The sequence below is a fragment of the Gekko japonicus genome, unplaced genomic scaffold, assembly GCF_001447785.1.
Source record: "Gekko japonicus isolate JY-2015 unplaced genomic scaffold, Gekko_japonicus_V1.1 scaffold277, whole genome shotgun sequence".
Classification (NCBI taxonomy): domain Eukaryota; kingdom Metazoa; phylum Chordata; class Lepidosauria; order Squamata; family Gekkonidae; genus Gekko; species Gekko japonicus.
In genome coordinates, this window is record NW_015168055.1 from 521,780 (window position 1) to 534,568 (window position 12,789).

General features: G+C 41.4%; 1 protein-coding gene across 1 annotated transcript in view; it reads left to right on the top strand.

Annotated features, from left to right (window-relative positions):
• The window catches only part of EVPL (envoplakin), a 74,349-nt gene that overhangs the window by 43,628 nt on the left and 17,932 nt on the right, over positions 1–12,789 (top strand). Inside the window, exons 12-16 of the mRNA XM_015414480.1 lie at positions 480–628; positions 8,856–8,953; positions 10,597–10,778; positions 11,645–11,823; positions 11,999–12,137. Coding sequence (XP_015269966.1) covers positions 480–628; positions 8,856–8,953; positions 10,597–10,778; positions 11,645–11,823; positions 11,999–12,137 — 747 coding nt within the window. The remainder of the gene's footprint in view (positions 1–479; positions 629–8,855; positions 8,954–10,596; positions 10,779–11,644; positions 11,824–11,998; positions 12,138–12,789) is intronic.

A 12,789-nucleotide genomic window follows, 5' to 3' on the forward strand; every position in this document is an offset into this window, starting at 1 on the left:
AGATCTTTCCCCTTTCGCCAGTACTGTTACAGCCTGTGCGTCTCCTGAAAGCCACTGCTAAAGGCTAGGAGATACTCAGTAATAGTGTGAAGTGTAGTATGGGAAGCTACAACTAGAGAGAGAATCCAGGGAAAATGCTGGACCATGCAATCAGAAGTGCTTTCTGTCTATGAAAGTAGCAATTTGGAACTAACCCAATGGGAGCAGGCATTGAGACACCACAAAATGTTTATAGTAGATCCTTTATAGTAGAAGAATACCAAAAGTATGAAGTTGGCCAGCCTGGTGGTGAGAAGTTTTATACATATTGCAATACCCCCTTGGGATGAGTCAGTTAGATCCGCCATGTTTGAACAGTGGAAGGCAGGATTTTGTAACAACTGAAAAACGTTTTGAGTTTGTCTTTTCTGACAATGGTTGGCCATATTTAAATTCACTCAAACCAAAACCCTTATCCATCTACCTTCTCTGAGGTACAGCTTCAAAGGGGCGAGAAGTATACTTTGAAAGACAACAGCAACCAGGAGAACTGGGTAGTACAGAACGCCAGCAGAGAAACTAAGGCAACCCCTGCTGCTTGCTTCACTATTCCACCTCCAGATCTGGAGGCCACCGAGAGAGTCAACAGGTGAGCATGCAGCTTATTTCCTTCTCTGTTTTTTCTTGAGTGTACACAGCTTGCACAAGAGGCTCAAAGAGCTGGCTCTTCTTTTCTGGTGACTTTTTAAAACTGTGAGGAAATTGATGCAGCTCCATATCGTGAGAGGGCTTGGCATGATGAGATCAAAGGGAGGCAAGATCAGATCTCCCCGCTGCCTGATCTAATGGATCTCTCTTGTCAGGGGGAGGAGGCTCCAATTTTGAATGCAGTCCAGGGGGCAGCTAAATCCTCAGATAAGTTATCCCCTTCAGTCTATGTGTATGAAGGCATAGATCTTGACAACTCCTTGGAGGATGACTTAATAAAAACTTTTCCAAATTTCTCAAAAGTGGTTCAAGGTGCGATTGTCAACAGACTGGAGATAGTGTGACTAAAGCTACTGATGCTAGGGAATGATACTAGAAAACAAGAGGTGACCTCAATGTTGTGTCCACTGACCGCCACCGGAGGTCAGGGCATATACCCGAGCTTCAGTCTGGGAAGACAATGGGGACTAGGATCCTAGTCCCTCCATTGGTGGGAGCCATGGCGGGAGATTCAAACCCACCAATGGTGACCAAGGGGTGGTCCCCAGGTGTGTATATAGTTGGCCTGCCGGCCGTTTGTCTTTGTCTTGTTGTGTGCCTAATAAAGCGTGCTATGCACCATGTCGTTGTCTGTCGTCGATCCATGCGGCTCCCACTACACAATACTCAAACAGCTTGGAGGCTGCCAAAATAAGTCTTTATGAAAACAGCCCAGACATGTCTCACCATAACTCTCCTTCTCCTCAACTGATCGGTTTAACTTCTACTACAGAAGTCCAACCTAAACTCAAGGGAAACTCAGAGACATTGATACAAGCTGAAATCCATATGCCCTCAATAACGGCTGAGAATCTCCCTCAGAGCAGTAAGGAAGAGATTGTGTGGCTAGGCACAAGCCAAATAATTAAGAACATATCAAGAGGTATGGGCAATGGGTCTATATTTTATGACACCAACAGTACCCTTGAACAACTAACCAAAGGAGACTGATTTATAACTTCTTCTACACCATAGCCATCTAAATTCCCTACCACCTTGGATATTAAGATAATCTCTTGGAATGTGACCAGCTGGCGAAATAAGGCCAAGGACATTGAATTTATTAGCTACCTCAAGCAGTTTGATGTCATACTAGTCCAAGAAACTTGGTCTCCATGCCAGATTCAGATTGAAGAGTATAAATCCTATACCCTTCCTGCCTTCAGAAGTAATACAAAGGGTCGCTTCCAAGCAGGATTGTCTATTTTTGTCTCCTCATACCTCTTCTCGGAATACATCACTCTAAAGGTGACTAGTCCTATGGCACAGGCCATCAAGCTTGTCCTTGGTAAATCTTCTCCAATTATTATGAATATATATGTACCATCCTCTTTAGACAATTTAACTCTTTCTCAATGTTGGGAACACTTGGCCACAATTATGGAGGAATTAGAGAGGAAATTTCTGTCCACGGAAATAATTTTTGTGAGTGATTTTAACGCTAGAGTAGGAAGGGATTGCAGCATATTTCTTAAAGCTCTTGATGTCAATCAAGACGATACCCTTCCACCTACTTTTTCCTATCCAAGACATTCTAAAGATAGCTTTTTTAGCCCAGCAGGTATATGTCTTGCCAGATTCTGCATGCAATTCAACAGATTCTGGCTAAATGGTCTGATTGGCTTCCCAAACTGTGGAAAAATTTACTTTTGTCTCCCCGAGGGGCTGTAGTGTAATCAATTATGTTTTAATTTCTCCCTCACTGAAACCGCATGTCAAAGATTTTACAATAGATGATTTTATTATTAGTGATAATTTCCCTCTCATTTTAACTCTTCAAATTGGCCCTCATACTTATCCTTCTTGTAACCTGATCTCACAACTCTCTGAGACTGATTTATACCTAGAATCCCTTGGAATGATCATAAACAGGGAAAACTGAACAACTTTTTAAATCTAGCCCTCTTCTGTATAGATTTTCTCTAATAAATGCATCTAATCCCATAGCAACTATAACAGCTTATAACACTCTAATATCTCATGTATCTGAGTCACTGTATGTAAAATCTGATACCTTAAGCAAAAGAAATAATAACTTTGCAAACCCTGTGAATCCTTGGTTTGATAGGGAATGCAGAGAAGTAAAAACCTTGCTACATAGCGTTTATTGTCACTATAATGACTCGAAAGCTCTAACGTTGCCTCCAGAATACTTTAAGCTTAAGAACCAGCTCCAGCAGCTCATTAAAAAAAGAGGAATGATTATATCAATAGCCAATGGGAACAGTTATACTATGCCGCAACTTTAAATAATTCAAAGAAATTCTAAGCTATAGTCTCGGGTGCATTTCGTGCTGAGGATCCCTCCATGTCTGCCATCTCCTCGTATGTTTGGTACCAGTATTTTTCAACTCTATTCCACCAAGAGTGAACCTATGCTAATGAATCACTAGAGTTTGTCCTAGAGGACCTACCTGACTGGCCATCTGTGTCATCTAACAAAATTAAAGAATTGATCGAAAAATTGAAAGCAGGGAAAGCACCTGGCCCAGACATAATTCCCTCTGAGATTCTAAAATCAGATCCTGATTGGTGGGCCGCTCCTCTTGCATCCCTCTTTACAATGACAGATAGAACTGGCCTTATTCCTAATGCATGGCTGAATGCAATAGTGGTGCCAATATATAAAAAAGGCGCTCATACTATTCCTGCCAATTATAGGCCACTCAGTTTACTTTCTACAATGGGCAAGTTGTATACTAAACATTTATTAGCCAAGCTAACTCTCTGGATGTCGCAGCAAAAAGTTTTGGGTCCAGAACAGTTAGGTTTTTGCAAAGGTCATTGTACTTAGATCATTGTACTATTCTATCTCATTTAATCAATAAGTATGTTATTCAAAATAACTCAAAATTATTTGTGGCTTTCCTAGATCTTAAGGGAGCATTTGACTCAATTGATAGGGAACTTCTTTGGGTTAAATTAAATGAACTAAATATGGACAAAAGACTTCTTATGCTTATCAAGGGGCTATATACCTCCAACACTTGCCAAATTAAATGCTCATTAGCAGGCAAATTAACCCCCAAAATCCCTACTAATATGGGAGTCAAACAGGGTTGCATTATAGCTCCCTTTTTATTTAATCTTTTTCTCAGTGACTTTGCCCCTCACTTGTCAGGAGTTGATTATCATAGCCCCAAATTTGGCTCTTTACACGTACCCCTACTTTTGTATGCTGATGATACAGTATTATTGTCCTATTCCAGAGTTGGCTTAAAACGCTTACTGACCCGTTGTCTTGAGTTCTTTACAACTAACAAGTTACAGCTGAATCATGGGAAATCAAAAATCCTAGTCTTCTCTAAAACTTGGAAGCCATTTAAATGGATAATTGGCGGAAAAGAAATAGAACAAGTTAAGCACTTCAGATACCTTGGCCTCTACTTTCAATACAATGGGTCTTGGTTTATCCAACGCAAACATGCAATAAATACTGCTAATATCAGTGCTTCAGCTATAACACGATTTTTCTACAGTAGAGGTAACCAATTTGTTCCAGCTGCTTTAAAAATCTTTAATGCCAAAGTCATCTCACAACTATTGTATGCCATCCCGATGTGGATCAGAGCTCTTGACAGTGCCACCAATTGTGTCCAGTCCAAATTCCTACGTAAAGTTTTGGGCTTGCCAAAGTGTGTCCCATATGCAGTTCTTTGCTTAGAAACAGGTCTGAATCTAGTCAAAACCAGAGCATGGCTTATGATGTTTAAATATTGGCTACGTCTACATTATAATTCTGACCCAGGGAGCCTCATATACCAAATGCTCTCAGAGTCTAACATGTCAAACTAGCTAACATATATTGAGGAAAAAATTAAGGCTATGGATATATTTTTGGATTCACTGACTATGCTTCCATCAGCGGGTGCATTCCAGTTGATCAAACAGAGGATGTTGGATATTGAGCATCAGGAGTTACATAGTCTTGCCAACAAAACCTGCTCTCCTCTGAGCTTTGAGATACCCCTCACTGTAGGTAGGATGGCTTCATATTTATCCTCCCTACAAGCGCCACAACTACGGAGAGCTTCCTCTTTATCCAGATGCAATGCCATGCCATCTGCCATTCTATATGGCAGATTCAATAAGACAGCATTGCCCTTGTGAATCTGGATGTGTTGAGACAGTCTGACATGGTTTGTTGCGATGTCACTTTTATGTAAATATATGCTCTAAATATCTAAACTCTATATTGGCCAACATGATGGGTTTTTCAGATTCCCATAAAGTTTACAAACTTTTGAATGATTCCTCTGTTGAAGTAACTGAGAAAGTGGCTAAATTCCTTCCATTTGCCATGCTGCTACGCCAAGAAAAAGTACAGTTGTAACCTATTATTTTATTCAATGTATTTGTAATACACTGTCCTACTTTTATACTTTTGTAATAAGAACATATAAGAACATAAGAGATGCCAATGTTTGATCAGGCCAAAGGCCCATCCAGTCCAACACTCTGTGTCACACAGTGGCCAGAAATACCAGTGCCATCAGGAGGTCCATCAGTGGGGCCAGGACATTAGAAGCCCTCCCACTGTTGACCCCCCCCAGCACCAAGAAGACAGAGCATCACTTGCCCCAGAGCCCCTATCTGTACCTTGTGTCTAATAGCCACTGATGGACCTCTGCTCCATATGCTTATCTAATTCCCTTTTGAAGCTGTCCATGCTTGTAGCCGTCACCACTTCCTGTGGCAGTGAATTCCATGTGTTAATCACTCTTTGGGTGAAGAAGTACTTCACCCAAAGAGTATAATGACTTTGTTCTACTGATATATGCCAATAAAGGATGACTTGACTTGACTTAACTTGACTTTTTAAAATAAATTCTTTATAGGAATGAGTATGAGGTTGAAGCCTGATCCTGAAAAATTTCCTTGAGGCATCATAATCATTAGAGGTACCAGGGCCCTCCTAGAACACATGATTACTGAAAGGCAGGGCTTTTTTCTTTTCTTTTTTTTTAAAGAGGTGCTGGAACTCTCAAGAGGGAAATTAAGTTTTCAAGCTGTATACTGAAAACTTTTAAACCTTTTTTTTTTTTTAATTGTTGAAGAGGTTCCAGAACTCCATTTTGGCACATTCTCCCAGAAAAAAAAGCCCTGCTGAAGGTGTTGTATGTACCAAAAAGTTCTGGTGCACATTGGTACAGGATATATAGGATAGGGATGGGTGTACCTGGGCTCTGGTGTTCCCCTATGCCTGCTGATCGAGTGCAGACGTGAACTGGTTCTACAGAGGATCACTGTATATGAAAATTATTGTGAGACTCTTTAAAGTAGGCTTGGAGTCATGGATATTGTTTTCAGCCATATACACAGTGATCTCTCACAGGGTATTGATTCACACTGGATGATTTGCATGTGGTACAGTGGCTAGACTGCAGTGTTAGGATCCCCACCTTGCCATGAATGCTTGCTGAGTGACCTTGAGTCAGTCACACACTCTTATTACCTAATCTGTCCCACAGTGTTGTTGTGAGGATAAAATGGAGGACAGGAGAACAATATAATTTACTTTGAGTTTTGATGGGGGGGGAGACAGAGTATAACTGAAGTAAATAAATACTTACACTGAATATGTGATTATGCCTTAAGGCACTTGTAATAGTACCCCCTATAAGCATTGTCAGGAGGTACAATATGGGTCAGTATAATTAAGCAAAGGGAATTTACCTATATGGTCCCTATTCCATTTTTATCGGGATCATTTCTTTCAAAACACCACTATTTGTATGGCTAGTTGTTCAGCACTCTTTCTGAAATAGTTTCTTGCAAGTCACTTGAAACATACTGGGTTCAGATGCATTCAAGTGATCAGCTCATAGTTTATTAGTGATTCACCAAGAGAAAGAAGACTGAGAACCCCCTGGCTGAAGCCGGGTATTTATGCCTGGAAAAGGATACACCCAAAAGACACCCCAATCCCAACTATAGGCTATTTATACTACATTGTTTCCCAGTTGGGTAACTCTAGGATCCCTGTCACCCTACTGATTCATTCTAGGATCCTAGCAAGCTATTGTTATGCATCCCCAAGCTAAGTCCTTTTGCAAGTTCAGTTCAGGCTCAATATATAACATCACTTTTTGTAGATTCTGCACCCCTCCCATTTGGCAGCTCTGTGGATGTGTTACATCTGCCTAATTAGTGCTGGTATTTCCTAGATGGCATATATATACACTATCTAAAGCTAAAGCTAAGGATTTCCTTCATTACATACCCTCAAAAAATACTCATGGGCCTTTGCCACTATTTATTCTTCTGCTTATTCTATTCACAGATGGCATGTACATTGACCCTTACTATTTTTTCAGTCACACTTTTCTGTCCTCTAAGCAACCATAGAGGCCACCTGGTCTGTCACAACACACACCCCTCTACACAACACACACCCCTCTACAGGAATTTACACATAGACAAAAACAACAACAATGACCCATAATGGAAGATGGTTAAGCAACTTCCACAAATAGATTATATCAATACAGGCTCACAGACACAAAGCAGTCATAGTATTAGCACTAAGGAGCTCTAATCTATAAATTGTTCATAAATAGCCTTCCGTTCAATGGCTACCTGAACAAATCACTTTGAAGGTAGATCTGTAAGATAACATAACTGTTATGTAAGTATAATGAGAATTCTGATCAAAATCTGCCCTGAGGAAATGAGGTGTATATCATCTGGAAATCCAGCAGTCGTTTGATAGCCCTGAGAAACTTTAGGAACCCCAGACTAGCTCAGTTAATGAGGAACAATAGTCTCTGAATATATTAGACATCCTTTTATTTACATAAACAGAGTGGGTTAAGGTGTAGTGAAAAGAACTTTTCCTCCAAAGAGAACTGAAATGGTGGAAATGCCACTCTAATTCATGTGATACATAAAACACTTCCAGATTATTTAGTGTCAAGTGATAGAAATAACATAATTTATATAATTAGATGGAAATAAAATAACATGATTTTAAGTGCCTCATAAGTATGTATTAGACTGGGAGAAATGTACTTCGTCATCATGAACTTTTATGAGCAAAGGGTGGTTAAAACATACAGAGCTATGGTACCCAAGAGGTAGGAGAGCCATTTCTGCATGGCTGCTTCCCCCAATCTCCCAGGTCAAGCCATTGCTGTAGTTGCTTCCTATGCCATCTATCAGTCCTTAAGATTGCTTTTCAGAGATGCTACGGGAGCAGCCCAAGTAGAAGCAGCCCCCAAGATAAAGAATAAAGGGTAGACGGAAAAGTGAATTATACTTAAAAACAAGTAGTGGTACATCTTTACTGTATTAATTATTGTTAGGGGGGAAACAGCAGATGTGACTTCCCCCCCAGGATTAATTTGTGAAGGTTTGTCCTCTGTGTCACCTCCTGCTACGGTGACGTGGCTTCTGAGAGACAAACAAAAAAGACACTCTGACTGTAGCCAAATTTATCTCAATTGTTGTGGCTCATACAGCTGTTCAGAACTGGTAGGTGGATAGAACAGTAATTTTATCATCAAAACTCAATTTAAAAAAAAGTGTGTAGAAAACATGTGTTGCAGGGAACGACCTATGCCAGAGATGGCCAAACTGTGGCTCGGTAGCCACATGCGGCTCTTTCACACATATTGTGCGTCTCCTGCTACAGTGGCTGGGAAAGCAAAGGGGAGGCATGCCTCCCAATTGGTCTTCCCTTCCCCAGCCAGTGCAGAGAAAGAAAGCAACTTGAACTTTAAATGTGTTCTCAACCCCCCCCCCCGCCCCACACCAGCTGGCTTGGAGAAGGCATTTGTCTCTTTAAATCCCTTCTCCAAGCCAAGCTAACCGATGTGGGGGCGGGGGGGCTTGGAGGATACCTTTAATGTTAAAGTTGCTTTCTTTCCACCTTTCCCTCCCTCATCTATTGGCTTTCTTTCCACTTTCTTTCTTTCCACCTTTCTTTCTCCACTCCCTCCTCATTTAAGTTATCAATATTAATAAAAGCAAATTTGCATATTTTTTCAATAAAAACATGTGTAATATTTGTTCATGTCTTGCGACTCTGAAACATCTGATGTTTATTCTATGTGGCTCTTATGTTAAGCAAGTTTGGCCACCCCTGGCCTATGCTGAGAACATTGCTGACTTCTTTACCGTCATTTTAGGCTGGAAAGTGAATTGAACACAGTAAAGCAGAGGAGAGCTGTAGTCGAGAACACTCTGAGAAGCAGCCACAAAGAGCCTGTCAAACCCAGCCAGCAGGGTATGTGACCATTTGCACAGTAGGGCCTTATCTCTTTTTACTAGTGAGTTGAATTCCCATCTGTTGTTTTGACTCATTCCGCAATAGAGCTTTTGATCCAGGATCGGACCCACCTCAAGCACTCTGCATTAACTTCAGATTGGGGCCTCCTGTCATGCACTTGATCACAAATGGAGCCTTCCTTTTTTTGCGCATGTGTAATTATGTAATAATGTTGCTGTTTGTCTCTCCCTACCACGTACACAAAACCTCCAGGGGCATTGCAAAATCAGCTTGGAGGGAAAGGGGTGGGTTGATGATGTGCCTAGCTGCACAAATCCTCCTGACTTCTACAGAAGTGTCTCTTGAGTCCTGATTCCTACTTCTCCATACAGATGACTCTATCTAATCACCACTTGCCCTGAGACCCAGCCAGCTGAGCATATTATAACTCATCTTCTCAGCAAATCTGCCTATTTTTCCCACTAATGTCACGTAAAATGCCTCAAAATTCAATTTCATAGTGACTACGTTTTTATGTCATCCGTGTCCCAGGGAGGTCAGGGCATCATACATGAGGATCACGTGATGATCAGTGCAATCATATGCAGAATTATTCCATTCTAAGCCCAGACTGGACTACTCTGCAGACTATTACAGTAGAACATCAGAAAGAGTGGCACCCTCATCCTCCCCACCCCTGCCAGTCCACCTGGTTCCTCTGCCGCTCACAGACCATGTGAGAGAGCACCAAGGGAGGAAGCCTGGCTGCTGGGGAAGCTATATGAAGCCCACCTGCTACAGCGTCCCCTTGCATGCTGTACAAAATTGTGTCCTAACACAATCAATGTTGTGGGTTTTTTTAAAGGCAGAATAGCAGCTAGGAATCGATCTCACAATCTCCTGTTTATGAGTTTACTAGATAGGCACTTTAAACAATTAAAGGACCCACACATTTATAGGGACCACTGTCTCCAGTCTCTGAAGGCAAAGCAAAGTACAGGAATTCACGTACCGCAAAGGACAAAATAGCATCCTAATGTAATCAGTACTGTTTAAAAAAAAAAAAAAAATGGTGGATGTCTCCGGGACAACCAGAGGGGAAGGGAGGGTAGTGTGAACAAATGTTGGTGATGACCCAAAATGGTAGCACGGTGGGAAAATAAGTCCTAATCAAGGATTCCTCACTGAAAAACAGTGAGTTAAGATCTGAAGAAAACATGGCGGAGAACCAGGATTTGGAAAACACAGAGCAATGGGGCAGAACATTCAAATCTACTCCTGGGGAGGCAATTTTTTTTGCAGAAATTGTGGCTTGGTTCAAATATTTAAGAACGTTGATGTGGGGGGTTGCCTTTTTCTGGAAATGGTATGTGTTGGCATATCAGCTGTTTCCTAGTTGGAAAGTGTAGTGTTGCTGCAGTGGGACTGGGCAGGTAAAGCATTCCACTACATCTCTGTGAAACTGCAAAATCCTTCTCTGGGTTCCCTATAGAGAAAATCCATTAGGAACAAAGGTTTATAGCAGGCAGCTTGGGGACAGATTAGCTTTTATTGTGGATGTGACAAATGTGGGGAGCAAAATTTAGATACAGCAGCAACTGTGAGCCTGTATGGAAATTCAAAGCTTTGCTTGCTTTAATCAAAGTGAATTGTCACTCCAGTTCCAGTTAGAAGCTCTACCATGCATCAAGGTGACCCCCAAGCTGACCAGCTGCTCCACAAACTGGATAAGATTGATGGTGACTTGGACCAGGTCAAGAAAGAGATATTTGGTCATCTGAGGTCCCCACTAAACTACAATGCCCCCGCAGAGGATCTTGTTCAACGGATCCGAGACCAGGAGGCAAGTACTGAGAGACTGAGAGAAGAGATTGCTCATTTGTCCATGTTCTCTTTTCTCACACATGAAAGATTTTAATAGAAACTGAACTAAACGATGTTATGTAGTAATCTTTGACTGTTGTATTCTATCATTCTATTAATATAATAATAATATGTAATGACTGTTTTAATTTTGTAAGTCACTTTGGATGCTATTGCAGAAAAAGGGCTGAGTAGAAATTCCTCAAATAAATAAAAAGTAAATCAGGCCACATAAACTGATATGCTGTTGCTCCACTGTACAGCCTTTGTAATTCCATCTTGGTTACAGGCTGCTGCTTGACCTTTAGGTGCTTTGAGTTCCATGTGGGGATGGCTGGCAGGTCGCTCCCAAGAGAATATTCAAAGCCTGATTTATTTCCTCTCACCACTAGAGGCCAGGTGTGAGATGGCCTGGCTCATCTCAATGTTTGGGATAGCTCAGCTAATGATTTCTTATCTGCTAGCCAGCAATTAGGATATGAAATGTTTAGTTTTAGCTATGCATCTTGTCTTGAGGTCTGGCTAAGTTTCACTGTACAGATGTGCATTCAAGACATAGCAGATGGGATCTTAGCTTGCTTTTCTGTAAGCTTGGTCATTGCTTATTAAAATCTCCTTGTAAGCAAACCTGGATCTTGCATATCATTTCCTCGGGATTTCTGCAAACCTTGGAGCTCCTGGCCAGAGCTCCAAATACCCACTAGCCCAATGGCTTTGAATTGTCTCTGTGTTGTAGAGACACGTGTGTCCACCTGAGATCAGCCTTGGTCTTTCTAAAGTTGCCTGTTGTTCTACATTGAGCTTTAGTGCTTGATTTAAAGGAAAAAAATCTGCTCTTTTTGTCAGGGAACAACAAGAAGATTTCAAGGCATTAGTGGTGAGAAGGAAGCTGTTCAGAAGGAATGTGAGGCGTATCTTTCCAAGAAGCCAACTAGCACCTCTGCCTCTCAGCTCCCTGTGATGCTTAACAACATAAAGAACAAATACAATGATGTTAAGGTGCTTGCCAGGCTCTATGATGAAAAGTAAGTGGCACCAGAGCAATAATGGTTAGTAATGCATGGAGAGGCTGTCAATGATGGGAAGACAAAAATACTTTGCAGGGTGCTTCCAACATTTTGACTGAGATAATACAAGTGGAGGAAAACATTACTGAAGTGAAATGTTGACCTTTGGCTTTACAATGTTTCCCCTCCTCAGAGCCAAAGTGGGCCTGAACCTGGAGAATCAGACAGAGAACACAGACAAGATCATCAGCACGTTTGAGGCCAAGTTGGCTCATGATGGCACCATCCCAGCTTCACCCAATGCACTGCTGGATCGGGCCAATGAACTGCAGGTGAGAGAGATATCTATGATCAGGAGTTGGGTTTGTGCCCTGGGGAGGAACTGTGGCTAGAACATGTGCTTTACATGCACAAGGTCACAGGTTTGGTCTTGGCATCCTTAGTTAAAGGATCAGGTACACAGCCACAAAGAGTCTTATTAACCTTTAATACCCTGGAAATTCCATCAACTCTGTTACGAAATAAAAGATTTTTAAAGACAAGAGGAATTTTTCCAATGTGGGTCTACAAGAATTTAATATTGGCACTCTTATTTTTGGAGAAAAGCAACCCTAAGCCCAATTACCAACCTAAGAATGAAAAGGGTGCATCAAATAACCTGAGAGTTCCTGCTGAAAGTGGAAATCATAAGGAACCTGATAGTGGGACTGCTAAATTGTTTATTTATTTTAAGACACTCTAAGAATCCATGTATTAACAAAGCTGGTATTTGTTTAGCCCAACTCTGCCTGAGGTTTAACTTGGCTATGACCTTACTGGTGAATTTACCTATGCCTCGAGTCAAGGCTGTAGTGTTGTAGACTATATGTTGACTTCTCCAACCCTTAAGGAAGATGAGGGAGGCTTTTTGATCTTGGAACATGTGGAGAGTGATCATTTCCCTATGGTACTGGTACTAAATTCCCCTTCCCCCTTTCAAGGAAG